The following is a 20,941-nucleotide window of genomic DNA, read 5'->3' on the forward strand; positions in this document are numbered from 1 at the left end:
ACACCCACTCCCTCCCAGCACAGGCATGGCACGTTTGGGCAGATGGGGCCCTGGAGGTGCCCTGAACTGTCAGCCTCAGTCCCCATCAGCACAGGGAACAGCAGGTCTGCCCTGCAGACCTAGCTGAGCTGCCTCTGGTTTCAGGACCACTGGCAGAAGGGCCACCTGCATTTGGACTCCTCCGGGCCCAGCCACATTGCCTTCCCTGGGGTCACCCCACAGACACCTCAGATCTCACCACTGCCCTCCCAGGCCATACTGAGGGCACTGCGGGGAATCAGCCCTGACTCAGTCCTCGGAAGCAAGCCCCAGCCTCGCTGACCAGCCCAGCCCACCAGCCTCGCTGACCAGCCAGCTGAAGTCCTGGGCCCGGGAGAGCCAAAGCTTGGGGAGGAAGGAGACGGGAGAGGTGGTCTGCAGTGGCAACTGGGCGACTTTTGGAAAGCTGATGAGCTGACCAGAGGCCAGGGAGGGGCTGGCTGTCCAAGAGGAGCCTCTGAGGAGGCTGGGTGCACTTTGGTGGGGCCCACAGTGGACCTGCACCACCAGCCATGCAGAGAAGGCCAGTCTGCAAGCACAGGAGGGGTCAGTGAGTCAGAGTACGTAAGTAAACCAGGCTGAGGCTATAGGAGGCTGCCCAGGTGTCTAGGAGTAGCCAGAGACCACTGTCCATACAGTGGAATAGTATTCAGCCTTAAAAAGGACGGAAATGATTCTGACCTGTGCTCCTGGAAGACACTGTGCTGAATGAAGTAAGCCAGTCACCAAGGACTCACGTTGCAGGATTCCACTTCCACGAGGTCCCTAGGGTGGTCAGACGCACAGAGACGATCTAGGAATGGTGGGTGCCAGGGGCAGGTGAAGGCAGGACTAGGTCAGGGTTGATGGGGCAGAGGTTCAGGTTGGGAGGATGGATGGGGTGATGGCTGATAATGCCATGGCCGCACTGGATGCCACTGCACCGTGCACATGGTGGCGAGACCAGCAAGTGGCGTAATGGCTACGTCGCTGGACTCCCATGTAGTCAACTGTGGTTCGAGTCCCGGACTGGGATGCTTAAACTCACGTCAGGGACGTGTGCGTGCTCAAGATCCCAAGAGGAAAATGGAGAAGGGATTGCAGCATGGCCATGGACCCTGAGGGGTGATTTCTTACTTTCTGTCTCTTTGTCTCCGTCTTTCTGGTGAGCACACATGCCCTATAGCAAAAACTTCTCTTTAAAAAAAAGAAAAAGCTAAGGTAGTTACCAAAAAAGCCCGATTCGAGGATGGAGGTGAGAGAAGTTGGGGCCATGAGGTTTCAGGAAGTGGCAAGTCCAAGGAATGAGGCAGAAACTAGTCTGGAAGCAGGGCTCTGGGGGGTTCCCAGCCCCTGTGCAGAGACCCCAGACCCAAGTGGGGGAAGGGGTCCATGGGGCGGAGTCCCACAGTGGGGAGAAGGCTGCCGTGAGCAACTCCCAAGACTCCCAACTAAGGTCTTGGCAACAGGGAGCCAAGACCAGGTGCAGGTCACAGGTCAAGGGACCCCACACCCCCCCAGTATAACAGCTACACTGACAACATGGATGCAGACTGGGGGGAGCTAGGATGGGGACATGGCAGGAAGGGGAACAGAGCTCTGAGCACGTAGGCAGGGGAGGGCGTCAGGGCACGTGGAGCAGAGAAAGGAAGGTGACAGCAGGACCCAGAAGGCCGTGGGGTCTGAACCTTGGGGACTAACTCAGAGCTCTGGGCACATCTGAAAGCAGGGAGCCATGCAAGGAGACCACACACAGAAGCCCCAGCCCAGGTCAGAGCTGCGTGTGCAGCCCAGCAGCCATGCTGGCTGAGAACACAGAACAAGCCAGCCCCATCCCTCTCGTCTGTCTGTCCTCCAGCTGAAGAGAGGTTTCCACTGGACAGGGAGGCTGCTCCACACCACAGCGAGGGCAACTTCTAGGTGAGGGCTGAGCTGGGGGAGAGTGGGCGATGTGGCCTACAGAAAGCCTGGGTCACTGTCCAGCAGACGATGCTGGGCAGACCTGGTGTTTTACCCCGAGGGTACCCACTCAGGAGAGGCAGTGGGCTCCCTGAAGAGCCGTGGTCCTCCCAGGACAGGAAGTAAGGGCCCACCTCGCACAGCTGAGCACACCAGCAGCACCAGGGCCGGGGAAGGCTGGGGGATTTCTGGACCCACAACCCCAGTCCAAGCAGCCCAGACCACAGGTGGAGGCAGCCCAGTGTACCCTCGGGAGATGAGAAGCACTGCCCAGCCCAATGGGGAAGTGTGAAGGCCTCACCTGCCACCTGCCCCCCTAAGCCTGGGTGGGGACCAGCTAGCCACCACCACCCACACTCACACACCCTGCATCCTGTCTCTGACCCTGTCTCTGCCCCTTCCCAGCCTGGGGAGGCAGCAGACTCAGGTGGGGCTCCCCAGCCTCCTGCCAAGGACCCCACAGGTCCTCTCAGAACTCCTCCGTTGCTGTCCAGACCACTCGGACCCAGAAGCCCTCAGTGGCCATCAGCGCAGGGACCCTGCCCTGTACTGTCATCTCTGAGCACCAGGGTCAAAGGTAACTACTGAGGTCAAAGGTAACTACTGGGGTCGAAGGTAACTATTGGGCTTCTGCTACAGCACCGGTACCTGTCCCCACAGACTCAACCCAAAACACGACTTCCCAGGGGACAGTCTGACGATTGTCGGTGCAGGGCTCCCATTCCAGCCCCAGGACCTGCCTCCTGGTTCTGAGGCTCTTCATACCTATACTCCCCCCATGGACCAGCTGGTGGCTCTGGAGAGACAGGTGACACTTTCGGGTGCTACTGGGACCCCAAAGGCCTTTCAGTAGCCATCAGAGGCTCCTTTGCATCTCAGGGACAGCTGGCTCCTGTCTTACGCAAGGTCGCACACAAAGGCTCCATGACAGTCCTCGTGTGCCCAGACACAGGCCCAGCCATGTTCCTTTGGGTCTCAGCTCAGAGACTGCTGATGACAAAAGGTGGCACCTTTGTACCCAGGTCCCCTCAGCACCTTAAACTTTCTAGTTCCCCTTTAAATTCCCCAGTGGTTAAGAATCACTAATAGGAGCCGGCAGGGAGTGTGGTGGTTAAGGGAGCTGGACTTCCACATGGCCAACTGCAGTTGGAGTCCTGGACCTGGTGGCTTGCTTTCTCACTTTCCCTCTCTCTCTCACACTCTGCCCCTCTCTGATCAAATTTAAATAAATAAAGCTAAATCAAATAATTGCTTTAAAAAATAAAGATCCACTGACAGATAAGACTATTCTAGAACAAAGCATAAGAGGCTCTTCGTATTTTTTTTTTTTTTTTGGAGAGATTTTTGCTGTAGGGTGCGTGCGCTCGCCAGAAAGAGAGAGACAGACAGAAAGCGAGAAATCACCCTCCAGGGGGGATGGCCGCGCTGTAATCCCTTCTCCTCCATTCTCCTCTCGGGATCTTGGGCACACACGCACACATGCCCGGCATGAGTTTAAGCCACTGGGTCCAAGACTCAAACCAAGTTCAACTACATGGGAGTCCAGCTACATAGCCATTACGCCAACTGCTGGTCCCAGAGGCTCTTCGTTTTAACACACTATGCTGGCTGAACATGTCCCCTCCTGGGAGGATTTCTGCCTGTTTCCTCAGGAGCCCATCCCTATGCTAACAAGATCCTGAACTGCGCTCCAGAAATATCAGGGCCCCTCCAGCTAATGTCTCGAGTTTTACAGAAAAAAGAATTATTTGATGTTAATTAGAAAGGAAACCATTGGGATCAGCAGATAGCATAGTGGTTACACTGCTGGACTCCCACATGGACAATTGCAGTTCAAGTCCCAAACCCACTGGCTTGAAAATCATGTTGGCATAATGGCTATGTCACTGGACTCCCATGTAGTCGACCATGGTTCAAGTCCCAGACCCAGTGGCTTAAACTCACGCTGGGTCTATGTGCGCAAGCATGCCCAAGATCCCAAGAGGAGAATGAAGAAGGGATTGCAGCGTCATTCCCCCTGGGGGTGATTTCTCACTTTCTGTCTCTCTGTCTCTCTCTTTCTGGTGAGCACACACGCCCTAAAGCAAAAACCACTCAAAAAAAAAAAAAAAAAAAAAAGAAAGAAAGAAAGAAAGAAAATCACGCTGGGCATGTGTGGGCATGTGTGTGTGCGTGCCCAAGATCCCAGGAGGATAACGGATTGTGGTGTGGCCATTCCCTCTGGAGGAGGAATCCTCACTTTTCTTCTGTCTGTCTCTCTCTCTCTGGCAAGCACAGCATTCTAAGACAAAAACCTCTCTTAAAAAAAAAAGGAAAAGAAAGAAAAGGGAAAAGAAATCATTATGGTCACTTCAGAATTGTGTAAAATAGGGCCAGCGGGTCGTGTGGCATTAAGGCAGCTGGTTCCCACGTGGCTGACTGCATGGTTTAAGTCCCAGACTCGGCAGCTTGAAAAGCGTGCTGGGCAGGTGTGTATGTGTGCCCAAAATCTCAAGAGAAGAATGGAGGAGAGAAGGGATTGCAGCATGGCCATCACCCCTGGGGGTGATCTCGCACTCACTCTCTCTCCTTGATGAGTGCATACATCCTATAGCAAACTGAACTGAAAAAAAAAAAAAAAGAATTGAACAAATAAAGTTGTCAGGAAAGTCCGCGTATGGCATGGTGGTCACAGTGGCTAGATCCCACATGGCTGACCATGGGGCTCGAGTCCTGGACCCAATTGTTTGAAAAACATGCCAGGCACGTGCATATGCATGCCCAGCATCCCAAGAGGAGGGAGAGAAGAAGAGACTGGCGTGACCACTTCCCAGGGAGAGTGCTTTCTCACCTGCTCTTTTTCTCTTTCTCTCTCTCGAGCCACCCCACCCCACCCCCACCTCCAGCCAGCACACCAAAAAGTGTCAGGAAGTCTGGTGCCACTGATCACCTATACAAGTGGGCACCCAAGGGCAGGGCCAGGGGAGGCGACCTCCAGTGCTAAGGGCATTAACCCCGAATCCCACTTCACAGAGGAAGGGCAGGAGCACCTGCCCAGCCAGCCCTCAGGAAGGCCAATGCACAACACGTCACTTATCACTTCCCACCTTCGCCTCGTCTGACCTGCAGCCCAAACCAGTTAAGAAGCATCCATCAATGCCAATGACCTTTCACAAAAGTTTTTGAGGGGGAATAATTTTTTAAAAATCAAGAGGTACAGCCTCACAGCTCAGCAGTGGGGTGCTGTGCAGAGGAAGCCAGACCCCACATGACCAAGCAGGGTTTAAATCCCAGCCCAGCCACCTGAAAAACACACCAGGCAGGCACATGCCTAGGATCCCGACATGGAGAAATGGAGGAAAAAGGATTACTGCATGACCAGGCCCTGTAGCAGAGCATTCGCTCTCTCCCCCTCCTTCCTTCTTGCTCTCATCCATACACACATGCACACACCCTACAGCATAAAAAAAATTAAAACAAAAAACAACAAAAAAAAACCTCCAGTGATTACTGTTTTCCATACCACAAACTCTTTATCTTTAGTAGAAATCCCTGTCGTTTGATTGAATCACAGGAATAGAAGGTAGGAAATCCGTGCTGTCCAGTGCTAAGCCAGGGCCAGCCTGTGTGAGGCCCAGCCAGGCCCACTTGAAACCACGGGAGTGAAAATTAATCAGAGGTCACACGTGCAGAGCAAATGCTTTTTATTGATTTTACAGAAGTGCCGACTGGTACTGCCATGAGGACCCCCTCCAGGACGGTGTCTCCGAGAGCAAAGGCTCTCGGCCACAGAAGGCACAGGCCCGTGGCAGGAGCTCGAACTCAGCCCTGTTGCAAACGGCAGCGCTGGGCTGGAAAACCAGGAGCCACAAACTAGCATTTCTCCAGCCCAAGAGGGCAGAACCCAAGGGTACAAGATGCCCACGGACACAGGCCCTGGGCCTGTGACCCTCTCCGGAGGGAGCGGTGGCCCTCCGGGCCCTGGAGGGGCCCAGACCCCCGTACCCGAGGTTTCCTAGCAACTAAGCCACGCAAGGCGCTCTTCACAGAAGGCTCTTTACAAAAGGAGCATGAGCCCGCGCTGGAATCTTTGTGCAGACTCATGTTTAATAGAATGCCCTTCTAAAATTCATTTCAAAATAGATGCTTTCTCCAGAACTGTAAAAGCCATAAAAATGCAAAATACTTCTTTAGGAAAAATTGAATCAAAATTACGCTTCAATGTTCAAAATACCACGCCACCTGTGTCCTGTCTGTGCATGAGAGCAGACGCAGGCACAGCCCCTCAGACCTGGTCAGGGCTGCCTGAGAGTCAGTTGTCCTCAATCTGTTCCAGATCCAGGTCACCACAGTCCAAGGGGAAGATGCCCTCCTCCCCAGCACTGTCCCAGTCACTGGGGTCCCCACTGCTCCCACCTTCACCATCGGCAGTCACCCGTTCCCTGGACGCCCACGGGCTGGGGCTGGGGCTGGCTGTGCAGGGCTTAGCCTGCACACCCCTAGGACTGGAGCTGGGCAAGCCGATGCCCACAAAGCCCTGTGAGTCGCACGGGGAGGACACAACTGTCTTCACTTGGGTGTCTTCCTCATCGTCATCTTCGTAATCGAGGGAGCAAAGGCTTTTTGAATTTTTTAAAGTCTGCAACAGAAAAGACACAGGCTTAAAGCATTTCCAGTAGGTTGCTGCAAGGCAGCCTCACGGGCCCACACACACACAGTACCCTGTGTGCTCAGTGTCTAGTCTGACCCCATGGCCAGTTCACATAAACACTACCTCCTTGGTCCCTTGGACACTGGCCACAGGCCCTCAGGAGCTGCCTTGCTGGGTCCCTGTGTCCCCCTGCCCTGGCCTGAGCCAGCAGGCTAACAAAGCCCTGCAGCTGGAGGAGACGGACAGCCCCACCCTGCCCAGATCACATGCTCGGGTTCAGGAGAGCCTGACACCAACCACGCCCTGGGTTGCTCAGGACACCCAAGTATGAGAGCTGTGTCCTGAGCCTTGGTCTTGGGCTCAGCAAATGGACTGATCAGGGAGGGCCCTGTGCACCCTCCACTTTAACAATGGCCACCACACATACCTGGATTCGTGGGGATTCTACATGCCTTTAGTGGTCAGATTTCTTAAACCTCCAACCACGACTGCTATGGTTCAAATTTGGTTTGGTCCCACCAAAACTCACACTAGGGCTTGGTCCCAGGCGGCAGTGCTAGGAGAGGGCTGGTCAGGTCACGAGGACTTCACTCTCATGAACAGATTAAGTTTTTCTGGCTGGGTTAGTTCTCTGGAGACTGGATTAGATCTCACAGAAATGGATTAGTTCTCACAAGAATAAGTTGTCATAAAGGCTTGTTTGGCTTCCTCTGCTTTCTCGTGCTTCCTTTCAAAACCTTTCACCGCTTTAGGATGTAGCATGAGGCTGATCTGATGTGGCCGCCTAATCTTGAACTTCCCAGCCACCAGAACCAACCATGAGCCAAAATAAACATCTTTTCCTTATAAATTACCCAGTCTCAGGTATTGTTTTGGCAAGAGAACACGAACTAAGAGAATGATGCTTTTGTTTGGCGCCACAGTACAGAAGTCAGCTGCATGGACCAACCACTCCTACCCGACAGACAGTGAAAACCACCCAGTCCTCTGCCATGGACAGGACTTGCATTCAGACTGTAATTATGCAGCTCAAGAATGAAAACAGCAGCCTTCTTTACAACCTCCAACCTGTGTAACTTGTGAAGGAGAAACAACGGTTGCTAAGTAAAAAACGGCACCTGCAGAGGAGCTCAGAACCTAACACACTCCTAACGGTCCCACACATAGCCAAGGGGGTGGGGTGTCACTCATATGCCACCTCACACACCTTGTACCACGAAAAGCTACAGATCGTAGTGATGAAACCGAAGCTCAGACCGACGAGGCACCAGTCTGATCTGGGATGGTGCTTTACTGCCAAATGAACCCTGCCCTGGACATCAGCCCAGGGCTCAGTACTGGCTTCTGCTACCTTCCTTCTTGCCAAGGAGTCAGCAGGTGGTGTGGTGGTTAAGGCACTGGACTCCCTCATGGTCGACAGCAGTTTGAGTCCTGGGCCTGGCAGCTTGCTTTCTCACTTTGTCTTTTTCTCTCTCTCCAGTCAACGTTAGAAATAATAAATAAAATAAAATAATTCTTAAAAAAAAAAAATAGACACGACCAGCAGTTGGCATAATGGCTATGTCACTGGACTCCCACGTAGTCAACCGCGGTTCGAGTCCAAGGACCCGGTGGCTTAAACTCACACCAGGCGTGTGTGCATACATGCCCAAGATCCCCAGAGGAGAATGGAGGAAAAGGGATTGCGACCTGGCCATCACCCATGGGGAGTGATTTCTCACTTTTTGTCTCTGTTTCTCTCTTTTTGGTGAGTGCATGCGCCCTATAGCAAAAACCTCTCCAAACAAAAAAAGGGGGGGGGCAAGTCTTCAGCTCTAAATCAGGGGCTATAAACTTCAGAAGGGCTTTCAAATTACATAAAACAATTCAGTCTGTAGAGGTGTACTAGTTTTCAGAGACAGGCCCTGACTTACAGCTGGGTAAGCCTCCAGCTCCTGAAGCCAAGTGCACTCAGCTACAATTAAGCGTGTAACATTCTGGAAGGAAAGCTGAAACACTTCCATGGGCCATCTGGAAGCTGCTTCAAGGAGTGAGCACGCAGGGCCCAGCTTCAGCCACCTGCCACAGCTGCTCTTAGCCACTTGCTAAGGCGTCTGGCTTTGATCAAACTGCGACTCAGATCTGCTCTCCTAAGGAAACATGACCCCCACCCACTGAGAGGGAAGGGCTCCATTATGGAAACATGACCCCCACCCACTGAGAGGGTGGGGCTCCCCTCGCGGGCCTGCTCCAGACCAAAGCTGACTTTGGCCCAGCAGCCACTCCCCAGGCCAAAGCTGAGCAGGAGCTGGGGGCAGGGGCACTGGGGGCTCGCCATCCACCATGAGTGCCTGGAGCCCAATCCAGGCTACAGGTGTGGAAAAGAAAGACCAGCAGACAACTGGGCAAAGTCAAGGCAGCATTCCTCACCCAGAGAAAGGCCAGCCTGTTCTGACAGAGGCCCAAAGGACTCCAGAGTGTCCACACCATAACAGACAGAAATAGCCAGAAGTGAGGCATGTGCGTGTGCAGGCCCATGTATGAGCACACTGGGTGAAGGCAGAGACAGTGTGAAAAGTGTGTGAGCCCCAGGACTACTCCTGCAACCTCACACAGAGGGGAGGTTTCCTCTCAGGAAAGAATACACTGGAGGGTTTCCAAACTAGGGCAGGATAGGGCAGGGTGGAAGAGGTTAGGGGGCACATGGAAAGCAGGCTGGGGGATCATCTGCACCCTGAATGCAGAGCCCCAGGCCCTTCCATGCAAGGAACTACAGAAGGTTGCTCGAAGAACTCTGACCCCAAAGGAAACTCTTAGAGATGCCAACACAGGGTTCCCCAACTCCCAGTACGCCCAGACCACACTATAGAGAACTCAGGGCAAGGGCCACCTCACATGCACAGTGCCACCAGCTCACGTCTCCTCCTTACCTCCAACACAAGCAGATGGCAAATGCTGCCCGCATCCCGGGAAAGCATGTTACCTGAAGGACAGAGAGGAGAGCAGACCACGAGAGGGGAGTAGCAGAGGAAAAGCCTATGCAGAAAAAAGAAACACCTTCCCCCAGAACGCAACATAGAACACCTCAGAAGTAAGACACTCAATCCCTCAAACAGGAAAGACAAAAAGAAAACAGAAGCAAGAAAGAAAATGAGAGGACCAGCCATGGAGGCCCAATGCCTGAACAACTGGGGTGACAGGAAGAACCACACCCAGCGGGAAGCAGGGCCGGGTGGAGGGCGGTGGAGGTGGGGGACACAAAGCCGTGGGAAAATGTAGAGAAGTCATCTGCAAAATAAATCAGGGAACACTCTCAGGCCCAAGGACATGGTCTTCAGAATAAAAGGACCCCAGAAACTCAGAGCCATTGACGAGAAGGACACACGCCCAGGCATATGGTCGTGAGATCCTAGAACAGGGAAGACTACGCCTTGCAGAGAGAACGACCAGGGCCAGAATGGTTTCCGCTCACCAGCATGCGGGGCGTGGAGGCAAGGAGCGGCAACTTCCAGTCAGAAGGAAACCAGTTCCCAAGCCGATGTGCTGTACCCAGCCATCTCCTAGAGAACAGACAGGCAAGTCTCCAGAACCTGGCTCCCAGGCACCTTTCTTAAGAGGCTAGTCCAAAAGAGACGGTAACTAGGGCGGGCAACACCCTTGATCTAGAAGGAGACCAGACGGCAGCCCCACGCCAGCAGAGGTGACAAGGAGGGGGCACTGCAGCCGACCCAGTCCCTGTGGGGCAGGAGCCAGATTGCTTCTCACTCAGGTCTGCCGTCTGGTCCCACCTGGCTCACGACCTCTCTGGGGACACTCCTTCCTCAGGCCACGGAGGGCCTACAGCACCCACTCGCCATTTCCCTCCTGCTCCTGCCCCAGGGCCACCACACACCCAGAGGCCTCGGCTGTGCGGAGCACCCCTGCGCCTGACCTGTAGGACCACAGCACCAAGGTGACCCTGGTACATGGGACACTGCTCATGTGACCCCAGGTTCACACATGACCCTGTATGATCCTGTTTACACATGTGATCCCAGGACATGGGACACCTGCTCATGTGACCCCAGACCCACACATGACCCTGTACGACCCTGGTACATATGTTACTCTAGCACCAAGTATGACCCCCATGCATGTGACTGGCACATGTGACCCGAGTATGTGTGACTCCAGCACCCACAGTGAAACCGTGTGACCCTGATATGCATGTGATGTCAGCACTGTGACTCTGTGTGACCCTGGCACCCATGTGCCTTTGGCGTATGTGACCCCAGCACTGACCTTCTCATTGCAGAGGCCAGAGGAGGACCCTAACAGCACAGGGTAACAATGACGGCAGGCCTCCGCACAGCAGGGTGCCTTTGTCACAGTCCTAGACTCCTCGCCCTTTCGCATTTATGTAAATGCAACAAATAAAATAACTATAATAATGGGGGGAAGTCAGAGTAGGTCTTTTCCTTCCCTTTTTCTAGCAGGCGCATGCACTTACCAGAGGGAGACAGAGAACAAAGGAGAGGAGAAAGCGCTCCCCTGAGGTGAGGAATGGTTACACCATAATTCTTTCTCCTCTGCCTCTCTCTTGGGATTTTGGGCATGTACACACACACGCTCCCAGCATGGAGGTGACAAGGAGGGGGCACTGCAGCCGACCCAGTCCCTGTGGGGCAGGAGCCAGATTGCTTCTCACTCAGGTCTGCCGTCTGGTCCCACCTGGCTCACGACCTCTCTGGGGACACTCCTTCCTCAGGCCACGGAGGGCCTACAGCACCCACTCGCCATTTCCCTCCTGCTCCTGCCCCAGGGCCACCACACACCCAGAGGCCTCGGCTGTGCGGAGCACCCCTGCGCCTGACCTGTAGGACCACAGCACCAAGGTGACCCTGGTACATGGGACACTGCTCATGTGACCCCAGGTTCACACATGACCCTGTATGATCCTGTTTACACATGTGATCCCAGGACATGGGACACCTGCTCATGTGACCCCAGACCCACACATGACCCTGTACGACCCTGGTACATATGTTACTCTAGCACCAAGTATGACCCCCATGCATGTGACTGGCACATGTGACCCGAGTATGTGTGACTCCAGCACCCACAGTGAAACCGTGTGACCCTGATATGCATGTGATGTCAGCACTGTGACTCTGTGTGACCCTGGCACCCATGTGCCTTTGGCGTATGTGACCCCAGCACTGACCTTCTCATTGCAGAGGCCAGAGGAGGACCCTAACAGCACAGGGTAACAATGACGGCAGGCCTCCGCACAGCAGGGTGCCTTTGTCACAGTCCTAGACTCCTCGCCCTTTCGCATTTATGTAAATGCAACAAATAAAATAACTATAATAATGGGGGGAAGTCAGAGTAGGTCTTTTCCTTCCCTTTTTCTAGCAGGCGCATGCACTTACCAGAGGGAGACAGAGAACAAAGGAGAGGAGAAAGCGCTCCCCTGAGGTGAGGAATGGTTACACCATAATTCTTTCTCCTCTGCCTCTCTCTTGGGATTTTGGGCATGTACACACACACGCTCCCAGCATGTTTCTCAAGCTGCCAGGCCCAGGACTCAAACTACACAGTCGGACATATGGGATAGAGTTGCCTCAACCGTAGGCCTCAGAGCTGGCTCCAGAGTAGATCTTTAAAATAGTTTGTGGATTGACACCATGGCCCAATGGTTAAGAAAGCAAGATCCTACAAGGTCAGCTACACAGTTCAAATCCCGGCTCTGGCAGACTGAGAAACATGCCAGGTGTGTGTGTGCACGCATGTACTCAAAGTTCCAACAGTCTGGAGAAATGGAGAAGCAATTGTGGTGTGACCCTCTGCTTTCTCTCTCTGTCTCTCTGGTAAGTTCACATACCCCTCTGGCAGATAAAAACAATAAACAATTTTTTTTTAAAGTTTGTTCATTCAACTTTAGAAGAGGATAAAACAGAAAAAAATAAAATAAAAAGTAGGTATAATATGACTATAAAATAAGCCTTAAAAACACAAAACTCTGGAGCCAGCAGGTGGCATAGTGCTTAAGGCACTGAACTCCCACTAGAGGTTCAAATCCCAGATCCAGCAGCTTGAAACACACCAGACATGTGTGCGTGTGTGCCCAAAATCCCAAAAGGAGAATGGGGAAAGGATTGCAGCATGGCCATCCATGCTCCACTAGGAGGTGATTTCTCACTTTCTGTCTCTCTGTCTCTCTATCTCTCCAGCAAGCGCACATGCCCTATAGCAAAAATCCCTGGGGGAAAAAAAAAAAGGAAGCTGAAGATCAAAGACTCTCCCAGTCCTCTCTGCCCTCTAAAGGAAGGTTAGAGGAGGAAGAACCCCAGCCTTGACCACATGGCTGCACTGATAGAGCCCAACTCCCTCACCCCACACTTGAACACGGTGATGGAGGAGCCAGGAGGACACCCAGCATCCTTTAAGGAACACAGAGGAAGCAGACAACAGCACCAGCTCCTGCCTGACCTCCTCTCACCTGCCACACTCCACCTTGCTTGGCCAGTTTCTTGGAGAGGTCCAAGAAAATGAGCAGGAAAAAAGTGGTAGTCACAGAGGCCAGCTGGTGGCATGGCGGTTAAGATAGCCGGGTCCTATATGGCCAGCTATGCAGTTTGAGTCTCAGACCTGGCAGCTTGAAAAACATGCCAGGTACATACATGTACGTGCCCAAAATCCCAAGAGGAGAATGGAAAAGCGACAGCAGCGTAGCCATCCACCTGGGGGTGCTTTCTCTCTTTTTCTGTCTCTCTCCAGCAAGTGCACACACCCTGTTGCAAAAACTGAAAAATAAAAGGACTAAAGGAAACTAGCTCTATGCCTTCCCATCCCTTCCCCTGTGTGCAGACATGGCCTTCATCCCCTAAGGACACAACATAGTCGTTTTAGAAGCAAAGACAGGAACCTCACCAGGCACCAAAACTGCCAGTGCCTTCATCTTGGATTCCAGCCTCCAGGTCTGGGAGATGGAAATTTCCATTTATAAATTACCCAGTCAGTGGCATTTTGTTATACCTGCACAAATGAACTAAGAGTCCTTCTCTTGGAGCCATTAGCTGCTCTAAGCTCTTGGGTTTTTAGTTTTAACAATGAGCAAGAAGAAACTGCTCAGCGAGTGCACCCCCTTATGCAATGTGACAGCAGCCCAACGGCAAGCACTCCCAGCATCCTTGTGATGCCAAGGGCCGGGGATGGCTCCGGCTGTTAACAAATTCAAGGTTTTCAACAAGTACAATAGGCCTGAAGGTGCACACACGACTTCAAGTACCTACTACTTCGGGTTAATTGGTCTTATGTTCTTCGGATCTATAATAATTACTGACAAAAGAAGCTAACTGCCATTCTGAAGAATCCCTCAGGTTCCCAATGACCCACTGAAGGCCACACAGAGAACTGTTTCCTTCTTTACAACAGATGGAAACAAGCTCAGTCCTAGGGAGCCCTGAGCTTTTTCCCTAAGTTGCAAAAGCTTCTCGAAGCCCTAAAAGCTTTTATAAAAACCAGCAACTACTTCCACACTCTGCTGGAACCATCATTGATGTGCATATTTTGGGGGATAATATTTTAATTTCAACTTAGAAACTTAGTCAACTTCAGCTTTGCCAATAGAACTCGAAAACTCTAAATGTTTTCTTGTTACAACATTCACAGATCCTGTGTGAAGGATTAGAGAAGGCAGGACATGTCCGCCTGTTACTGGACAGGCCCCTGCCCCTTATGGCCTGCTCAGTGACAGGTGGTGAGTGGAAACACAGGGTCCTTCAGGTCAGTTCCCACCACAGAGGCTAGGCAGGATCAGTGGGGAGTCTGGGCCCATTCAGCTTACCAAGTCTGGCCTTCAGTCAAAGACTCTGTGCCTCCTTGGGCTTCAGTCCAGGGCACAGGCCCGCAGCCACCAAATATTCCAGGGCCCAGCACCCACACAGAGGGAAGGGCTCCTTCTAGGCTGCATAGTTTCCACCTTGTAAGGAAAAGCTCCTGTTTCTAGGGCAAAAGACCAGCCTTGAGACTCCATCATCTTTTTTAACTGCACTGCTGTGGGCTCTTCATTCCAAGATTCAACCATCACACCCAAGCCTGGGTCCCAGGACTGTCACCTTAACCTTCCACGCCCTATTCCTTTGAGGAGTACCTCCTGTAGTAATCTGTAAATACTCGCTCCACAAAACCTAACATGGAAGTGGTAAGACCTTGAGAGACAGTCAGCACTAGGTTCCAGCTACGAACCTGCTGAACAGCACCGACAACTTCCCACACAAGCAGCTGGAATCCCAGAGGGGACATGGGCCTCATAGCTCGACCCGTGCCCAGGGAGAACGAGGGCCATGGGGATTATCGGGCTGTGGGGGCGTGCACACTCTGAGATCTGGTGATAGCTGGGCTTTCTGCACCCCCCAGGCCACCTAGAGAGCCTAGTGACCAGGCCGTGACTGGGCTAAGGGTGGCACCAGCTGTCCCCAGGCCCAAGGCCTTCTCGTGTTTCACAGCCTTCCCGTGTTTCTCTACGCCTTAGCATACATGAGCGGCTCCACACAGGTACCTGGCGGGGGGTCCTAGGCAGGATAAAGAGGACAGGAAAGGGTGTGAGTGTGCAGCACTCCAGACCAGGCACTCATCCCCTAGTGTTCCTAGAGGCAGCAGTGTGCTTAAAGTTGGGTTGACTCCAAAAAATTTTTTTTTACTTTTTTTTGGGGGGTGCTATAAGGCATGTGTGTTTGTCAGAGACAGAGAGAGAGAGATAGAAAGAGAGAGAGAGAATGAGAAAACACACATCAGAGGGCATGGCCACACTGCAATCCTTTCTCATCCATTCTCCTCTCAGGATTTTGGGCATGTACCCAAATGCGCCCAGCGTGTTATTTAAGCCATTGGGTCCAGAACTTGGACCACGGTCAGCCATATGGGATCCAATCACCTTAGCCATCATGCCATCTGCTGGCTCTCCAAAATTATTTTTTAACCCCCCTCCCACTTGTGAAAAGTATCTGCACACTAACCACAGACTGGTCAGCACATGTTCTATTCACATGCTCTTAGTCCGTGTAGAGGCAGGAGAGACCTGGGCCTGAGGGCACTAGAGAAGGCTTCTCAGAGGAAGAGGTGCTTAAGCTGGTGTCTCAGTCTCTTATTGTGATGCTGAAAAGAAATACCTGAGGCTGGGTGATTTATAAAGAAATAGAGTTTTAGGGTTTATTTTGGTTTTGGTTTGGTTTGGTTTGGTTTGGTTTTGTAGAGAGACTTTTGGTATAGAGTGTATGTGCTTGCCAGAGAGACAGAGAGAAAAAGGGGGACAGAAAGTGAGAAATCATCCCCTGGGGAAATGGCGATACTGCAATCCCTTCTCCTCCACTCTCCTCTTGGGATTTTATACATGTAAAGTTTTAAGCCACTAGGCCCAGGACTCAAACCGCAGTCAACTATGTGGGAGTCCAATGACATACCCATTACGCATTCTGCTGGTCCCAGGAGACTTATTGACTCACAATTCTGGTGGCTGCAAAGTCCAAAGGCATCACAAAATGGCAGAAGGCAGAACTCCAGGTAGAGCAGAGCATGGTCTGTGTCCGTTTCTCTCCCTTGCTCTGTTCTCATTCTCACTGCTTATAAACCCACCAGAGCTCATCACAAGGGTCCCACTCTACTGGCCTTTATCACACCCAAAGGCCACACCCTGGGACACCACAAAAAAATTAAGTTTTTATTTAACACTCTTACAATGCAATTGAGTCCCCAAGACAAGAATCTGGGAGGAAATCCAGCCACGATGTCTAAATATGCTGCTGGCTCACCCACAGTATCAGAGATCACCCCAACCACAGGGCAGCCATTCAGACAAGGGCACTATCACTTCTACTCCTTCCTACATATAAATTAGCCAAGTTTTCTAACCTGATCAGAGAACTGCATGTTTAAGTGCTCACTGTTTCTAACTCCCAGCGGCAGTGGTAAAAGGCAAGAACTAGATCCTGGGGGGAGCCAGACAGGGAGATGTTGGCCTCTCTACCCAACCAAAAACCTGACCTCCATCACCCGAAATACTCAGAACTGACCAGAGTAGTTTTCATAACAGGATTCCTTTAAACAGCCAGGTTTAAATGTATACATTTGGGGGACCGGCAGTTAGCATAATGGCTATGTCGCTGGACTCCCACGTAGTCGACCGCGGTTCGAATCCCGGACCCGGTGGCTTAAAACTCACGTCGGGCACATATGCTTGCGTGCCCAAGATCCTGAGAGGAGAATGAAGGAAAAGGGATTGCGGCGTGGCCATCCCCCCCGGTGAGTGATTTCTCGCTTTCTATCTCTCTGTCTCTCTCTGTCTGGCGAGCACATGCGCCCTATAGCAAAAACCTCTTTTAAAAAAAAAAAAAAAAAGTATACATTTGTGACCTGAACAGCCAGGTTCAGACCTGTTGAAAATGTATACATTCGTAACCCATTGTAACTGTATTTATTTTATTTTACACAAAATTAAGAATAAAAAGGGGAGCTGGCAGGTGGCGTGGTGATTAAGATGCTGGATTCCCACATGGCTAACCATGGTTCAAGTCCCGGACTTGGCAGTTTGCTTTCTCATTTCCCTCTCTCTGTCTCTCTCTAGTCAAATTAAAATAATAATAATAAATAAATAAAATTAAGTAATTTTGTTTTAATTTTTAAAAAAAGGAATGAAAAGAACGGGAACTAGCAGATGGTGTAATGGTTACGTCACTGGACTCCCATGTAGTCGACCACAGTTTGAGTCTCAGACCTGGCAGCTTAAAACTCACGCTAGGCTTTTTTTCTCATCTAGGACAAAAAGCTGCTAGCCATCTCTACCTCTGCCTATTTTGGGCCTCTGGGTTCAATTTCACGGCTGTGAAGTCTCCCCCCGCCACCCAAGCCCCAGCCCTAGCCAGGACAGAAAGCTGCTAGCCATCTCTACCTCTGTCTGTTTTGGGCCTCTGGGTTCAATTCCATGGCTGTGAAGTCTCCCCCAGCCAGTGTCCCCCTTCCAGACCCAGTGTTAGTCAGGTAGGATAGCTACTTTGCTCCCTCTTGCTCTCCTCTGTCCCTTCTAGCTTTTTTTTCTCTTTTTGAAAAAACAGCTCTCTGCCCTCCTTGGGCCTTTCTCTTGTTAATCTCTGTCCTTTTTCTCACCTAGGACAGAAAGCTACTAGCCATCTCCACCTCTACCTGTTTTGGGCCTTCACGCACGCAGTTTTCCATTTTCATCCCAATCTCGTTTTTTGCGAAGTAATTGTTTTTTCTTTATTTTCTTTTTTTCTTCTAGTATTTTCCTTCTTTTTTCTTCACCTTCTCTCCCTAGTTCTATTTCCTACTTTCTTTTTCTTTACTCTACTGTGCTGTTATACTTCTCAGCCCTTACCCTCTGCCTGAAGACGATTAGGTTCATAGTAGCTAACCATCTGAGCATTGTGAGTTTTGGAGAATTCTTTGCACATCATTGTAGTGGTTGCAAAAATAGTGAAATTCCCCTTCATAAATCTGATTGCAAAACTTCCTCTGTGATTCCCAATTTTGAGGACTTAGTAGAAGGGAGAAAATAGCACCAAATTATTTCAAAGTAGGGGAAACACACAAGTTCACAGTCACAGAATCCCTCTCCGACAAACTGAGCAAAAGTGAATACATTACCAAATGACTAAAAATTGAAGAAAAGCCTCAAGGATGAGAGAATCAATCAAGTAGTACATCTCCACCAAGGGAAAAATGTAACCTGTTCTCCAATTAGAGAAAATTTAGAGCATATTACTGAAGTGTCAGAAAAAGAATTTAGAACATTTATGGTAACAAAATTCTACGAGATGCCAGAGAAAAGAGACGTTGAGCTCGAAGAGATGAGGAAGTCCTTCTATGATATGAAAGAAAAATTGGACACTATAAAAAAGAATCGAACGGAATTGTTAGAAATGAAGGCTATGATACAGGAAATTAAAACCTCCTTCAAAAGTAGCAAAAGCAGGTTAGACTATGCAGAAGATCAAATTTTGGAAGTAGAAGACAAAACAAATCACCTAGAAAAATTTTCAAAAATATTGCAAAAACAGCCAAGAAAATTGAGGATAATATATGAGAAATACTAGATACCATGAAATGCCCAAATATATGAATAATTGATATCCCAGAAGGTGAAGAAACTTAAGAAATACAAGGGCATTGATAATCTATGCCACGAAATCCTGGAAGAAAACTTTCCAAGTCTAGAGAGGCACTCAAACATCCAGACCCAAGAAATACACAGAACCCCAAGTAGAATCAATCCAAGAAGACCCTCTCCACACCACATTATAGCTAGATTGATCAAAATGACCAACAAAGTCAAGATACTAAGATTGGCAAGAGAGAAATGTCAAATCTCTTACAAAGGCTATCCTATCAGACTAACACTAGACCTCTCATCAGATACAATGCAAGCAAGGAAAGAATGGGGAAATATATTCAAAGTGTTAAGTGAAAAACAATTTCAACCAAGAATACTATACCTGGCAAGATTATCCTTCATATGGGAGAAGAAAATAAAAATGTTCTCAGATAAACAAAACCTGATAGAATTTACCAACTCCAGACCAGCTCTTCAAGAAATTCTGAAAGGAGTACTATACCAAGAAAACTAAAGAGAGACAGAAAGCAATAAGAGAACAAAAAACAACCAGAAATATGGCCTACTTGATGGTAGGGACAAGTCTGGAAATATTGATAATAACATTGGATATCAATGGATTAAATTCTCTGATCAAGAGACACAGACTGGCTGAATGGATTAAAAATAAGGAACCCTCCATCTGCTGCCTACAAGAAACCCATCTCATGGATAAAGACATACATAGACTAAAAGTGAAGGGCTGGAAAAAGGTATTCCATGCAAATGGAAGCCAAAAAAGCGGGAGTCGCTATGCTGATTTCAGACAAAATAGGCTTTAAGACAAAAACCATAAGAAAAGACAAAGAAGGGCATTATATAGTAGTAAAAGGGCTAATTCATCAAGAAGATAAAAATTATTATCTATGCACTGAACTCAGGAACACTCGAATATGTAAAGGAAAGACTGCTAGATCTAAAAAGAGAGATAAACTGTAACACTATAATTGTTGGAGATCTCAATACCCCATTATCTCCTTTAGACAGGTCAATGAGACAAAAAATAAGCAAAGATATTCAGGACCTAAATGATACCATAAATCAGATAGACTTAATAGACATCTATAGAACTTTTCACTCAAAAAAAACACAAAATATACATTTTTCTCAGCCCCACATGGTACTTTCTCAAAGATTGATCACATGATAGGGCACAAAATCAGCCTTTACAGATTCAAAGGCATAGAAACTATATCCAGCATCTTCTCAGACCACAATGGAATTAAACTTGATATTAATTAAATAATCTACTTCCTAATGATTCCATGACTACTGCAGATATTAAGATGGAAATCAAAAGATTCATGGAAACTAATGATAATGAGTACACAAGTTTCCATAATTTATGGGATATTGCACAAGCAGTCATAAGAGGGAAGTTCACAGCAATTAGTGCGCACAAGGAAGCGATGGAAAGCTGGCAAAAGGACAATCAAACATTATGTCTCAGGAAATTGAAAAAAGAACAACAAAAAATTCCAAAAAGATGCCAGGAGAAAAGAAATAATACAGATTCAAGCAGAAATAAATGAAATAGAAAATAAGCTAAATATATATAAAATAAATTAAAGCAAAAGCTGGTTCTTTGAAAAGATAAACAAGATTGACACACCATTACTCAGACTAATTAAGAGAAAGAAACAAGATAAGTCAAATCTGCAACAAATCAGGCAACATTACAACAGACATAACAGAAATACCAAACATCATTAGAGGAAACTATGAGCAACTCTATGCCAACAAAGAAGAAAACCTGGATGAGATGGACAAATTCCTGGACACATATAATCTACCAAGATTGACTCAGGAAGACACAGAAAGCCTGAATAGACCTATAACAAGCAATGAGATTGAATCAGTAGTAAATAATCTCCCAACAAAGAAGAGTCCAGGCCCCAATGAGTTCACTGCCAAACTTTACAAAATTTTTAAAGACGTAATGCCCATTCTACTCACACTGTTTCTAGAGATCCAAAAGGAAGGAACTCTTCCAAATTCATTCTATGAAGCCTTCATAACCCTTATTCCCAAAACAGATACTTCCTAACCATATTCAACAGCATATAAAAAAGGTCATTCATGGGAACCAGCAGTTAGCGTAATGGCTATGTCGCTGGACTCCCACGTAGTCGACCACGGTTCGCGTCCCGGACCTGGCGGCTTAAAACTCACGCCAGGCACGTGTGCGTGCATGCCCAAGATCCTGAGAG

General features: G+C 49.5%; 1 protein-coding gene across 8 annotated transcripts in view; it reads right to left on the bottom strand.

Annotated features, from left to right (window-relative positions):
- Positions 1-5,649: 5,649 nt before the first annotated feature.
- The window catches only part of FAM53A (family with sequence similarity 53 member A), an 88,359-nt gene continuing 73,067 nt past the window's right edge, over positions 5,650-20,941 (bottom strand). For all 8 annotated transcript variants that reach the window (XM_006152886.2, XM_006152884.2, XM_006152890.2 and 5 more), the window contains one exon: positions 5,650-6,595. In XM_006152886.2, the coding sequence (XP_006152948.1) occupies positions 6,269-6,595 (327 nt within the window). In that variant the 3' untranslated portion in view covers positions 5,650-6,268. The remainder of the gene's footprint in view (positions 6,596-20,941) is intronic.

Source organism: Tupaia chinensis, unplaced genomic scaffold, assembly GCF_000334495.1.
Source record: "Tupaia chinensis unplaced genomic scaffold, TupChi_1.0 Scaffold000360_1, whole genome shotgun sequence".
Lineage (NCBI taxonomy): Eukaryota > Metazoa > Chordata > Mammalia > Scandentia > Tupaiidae > Tupaia > Tupaia belangeri.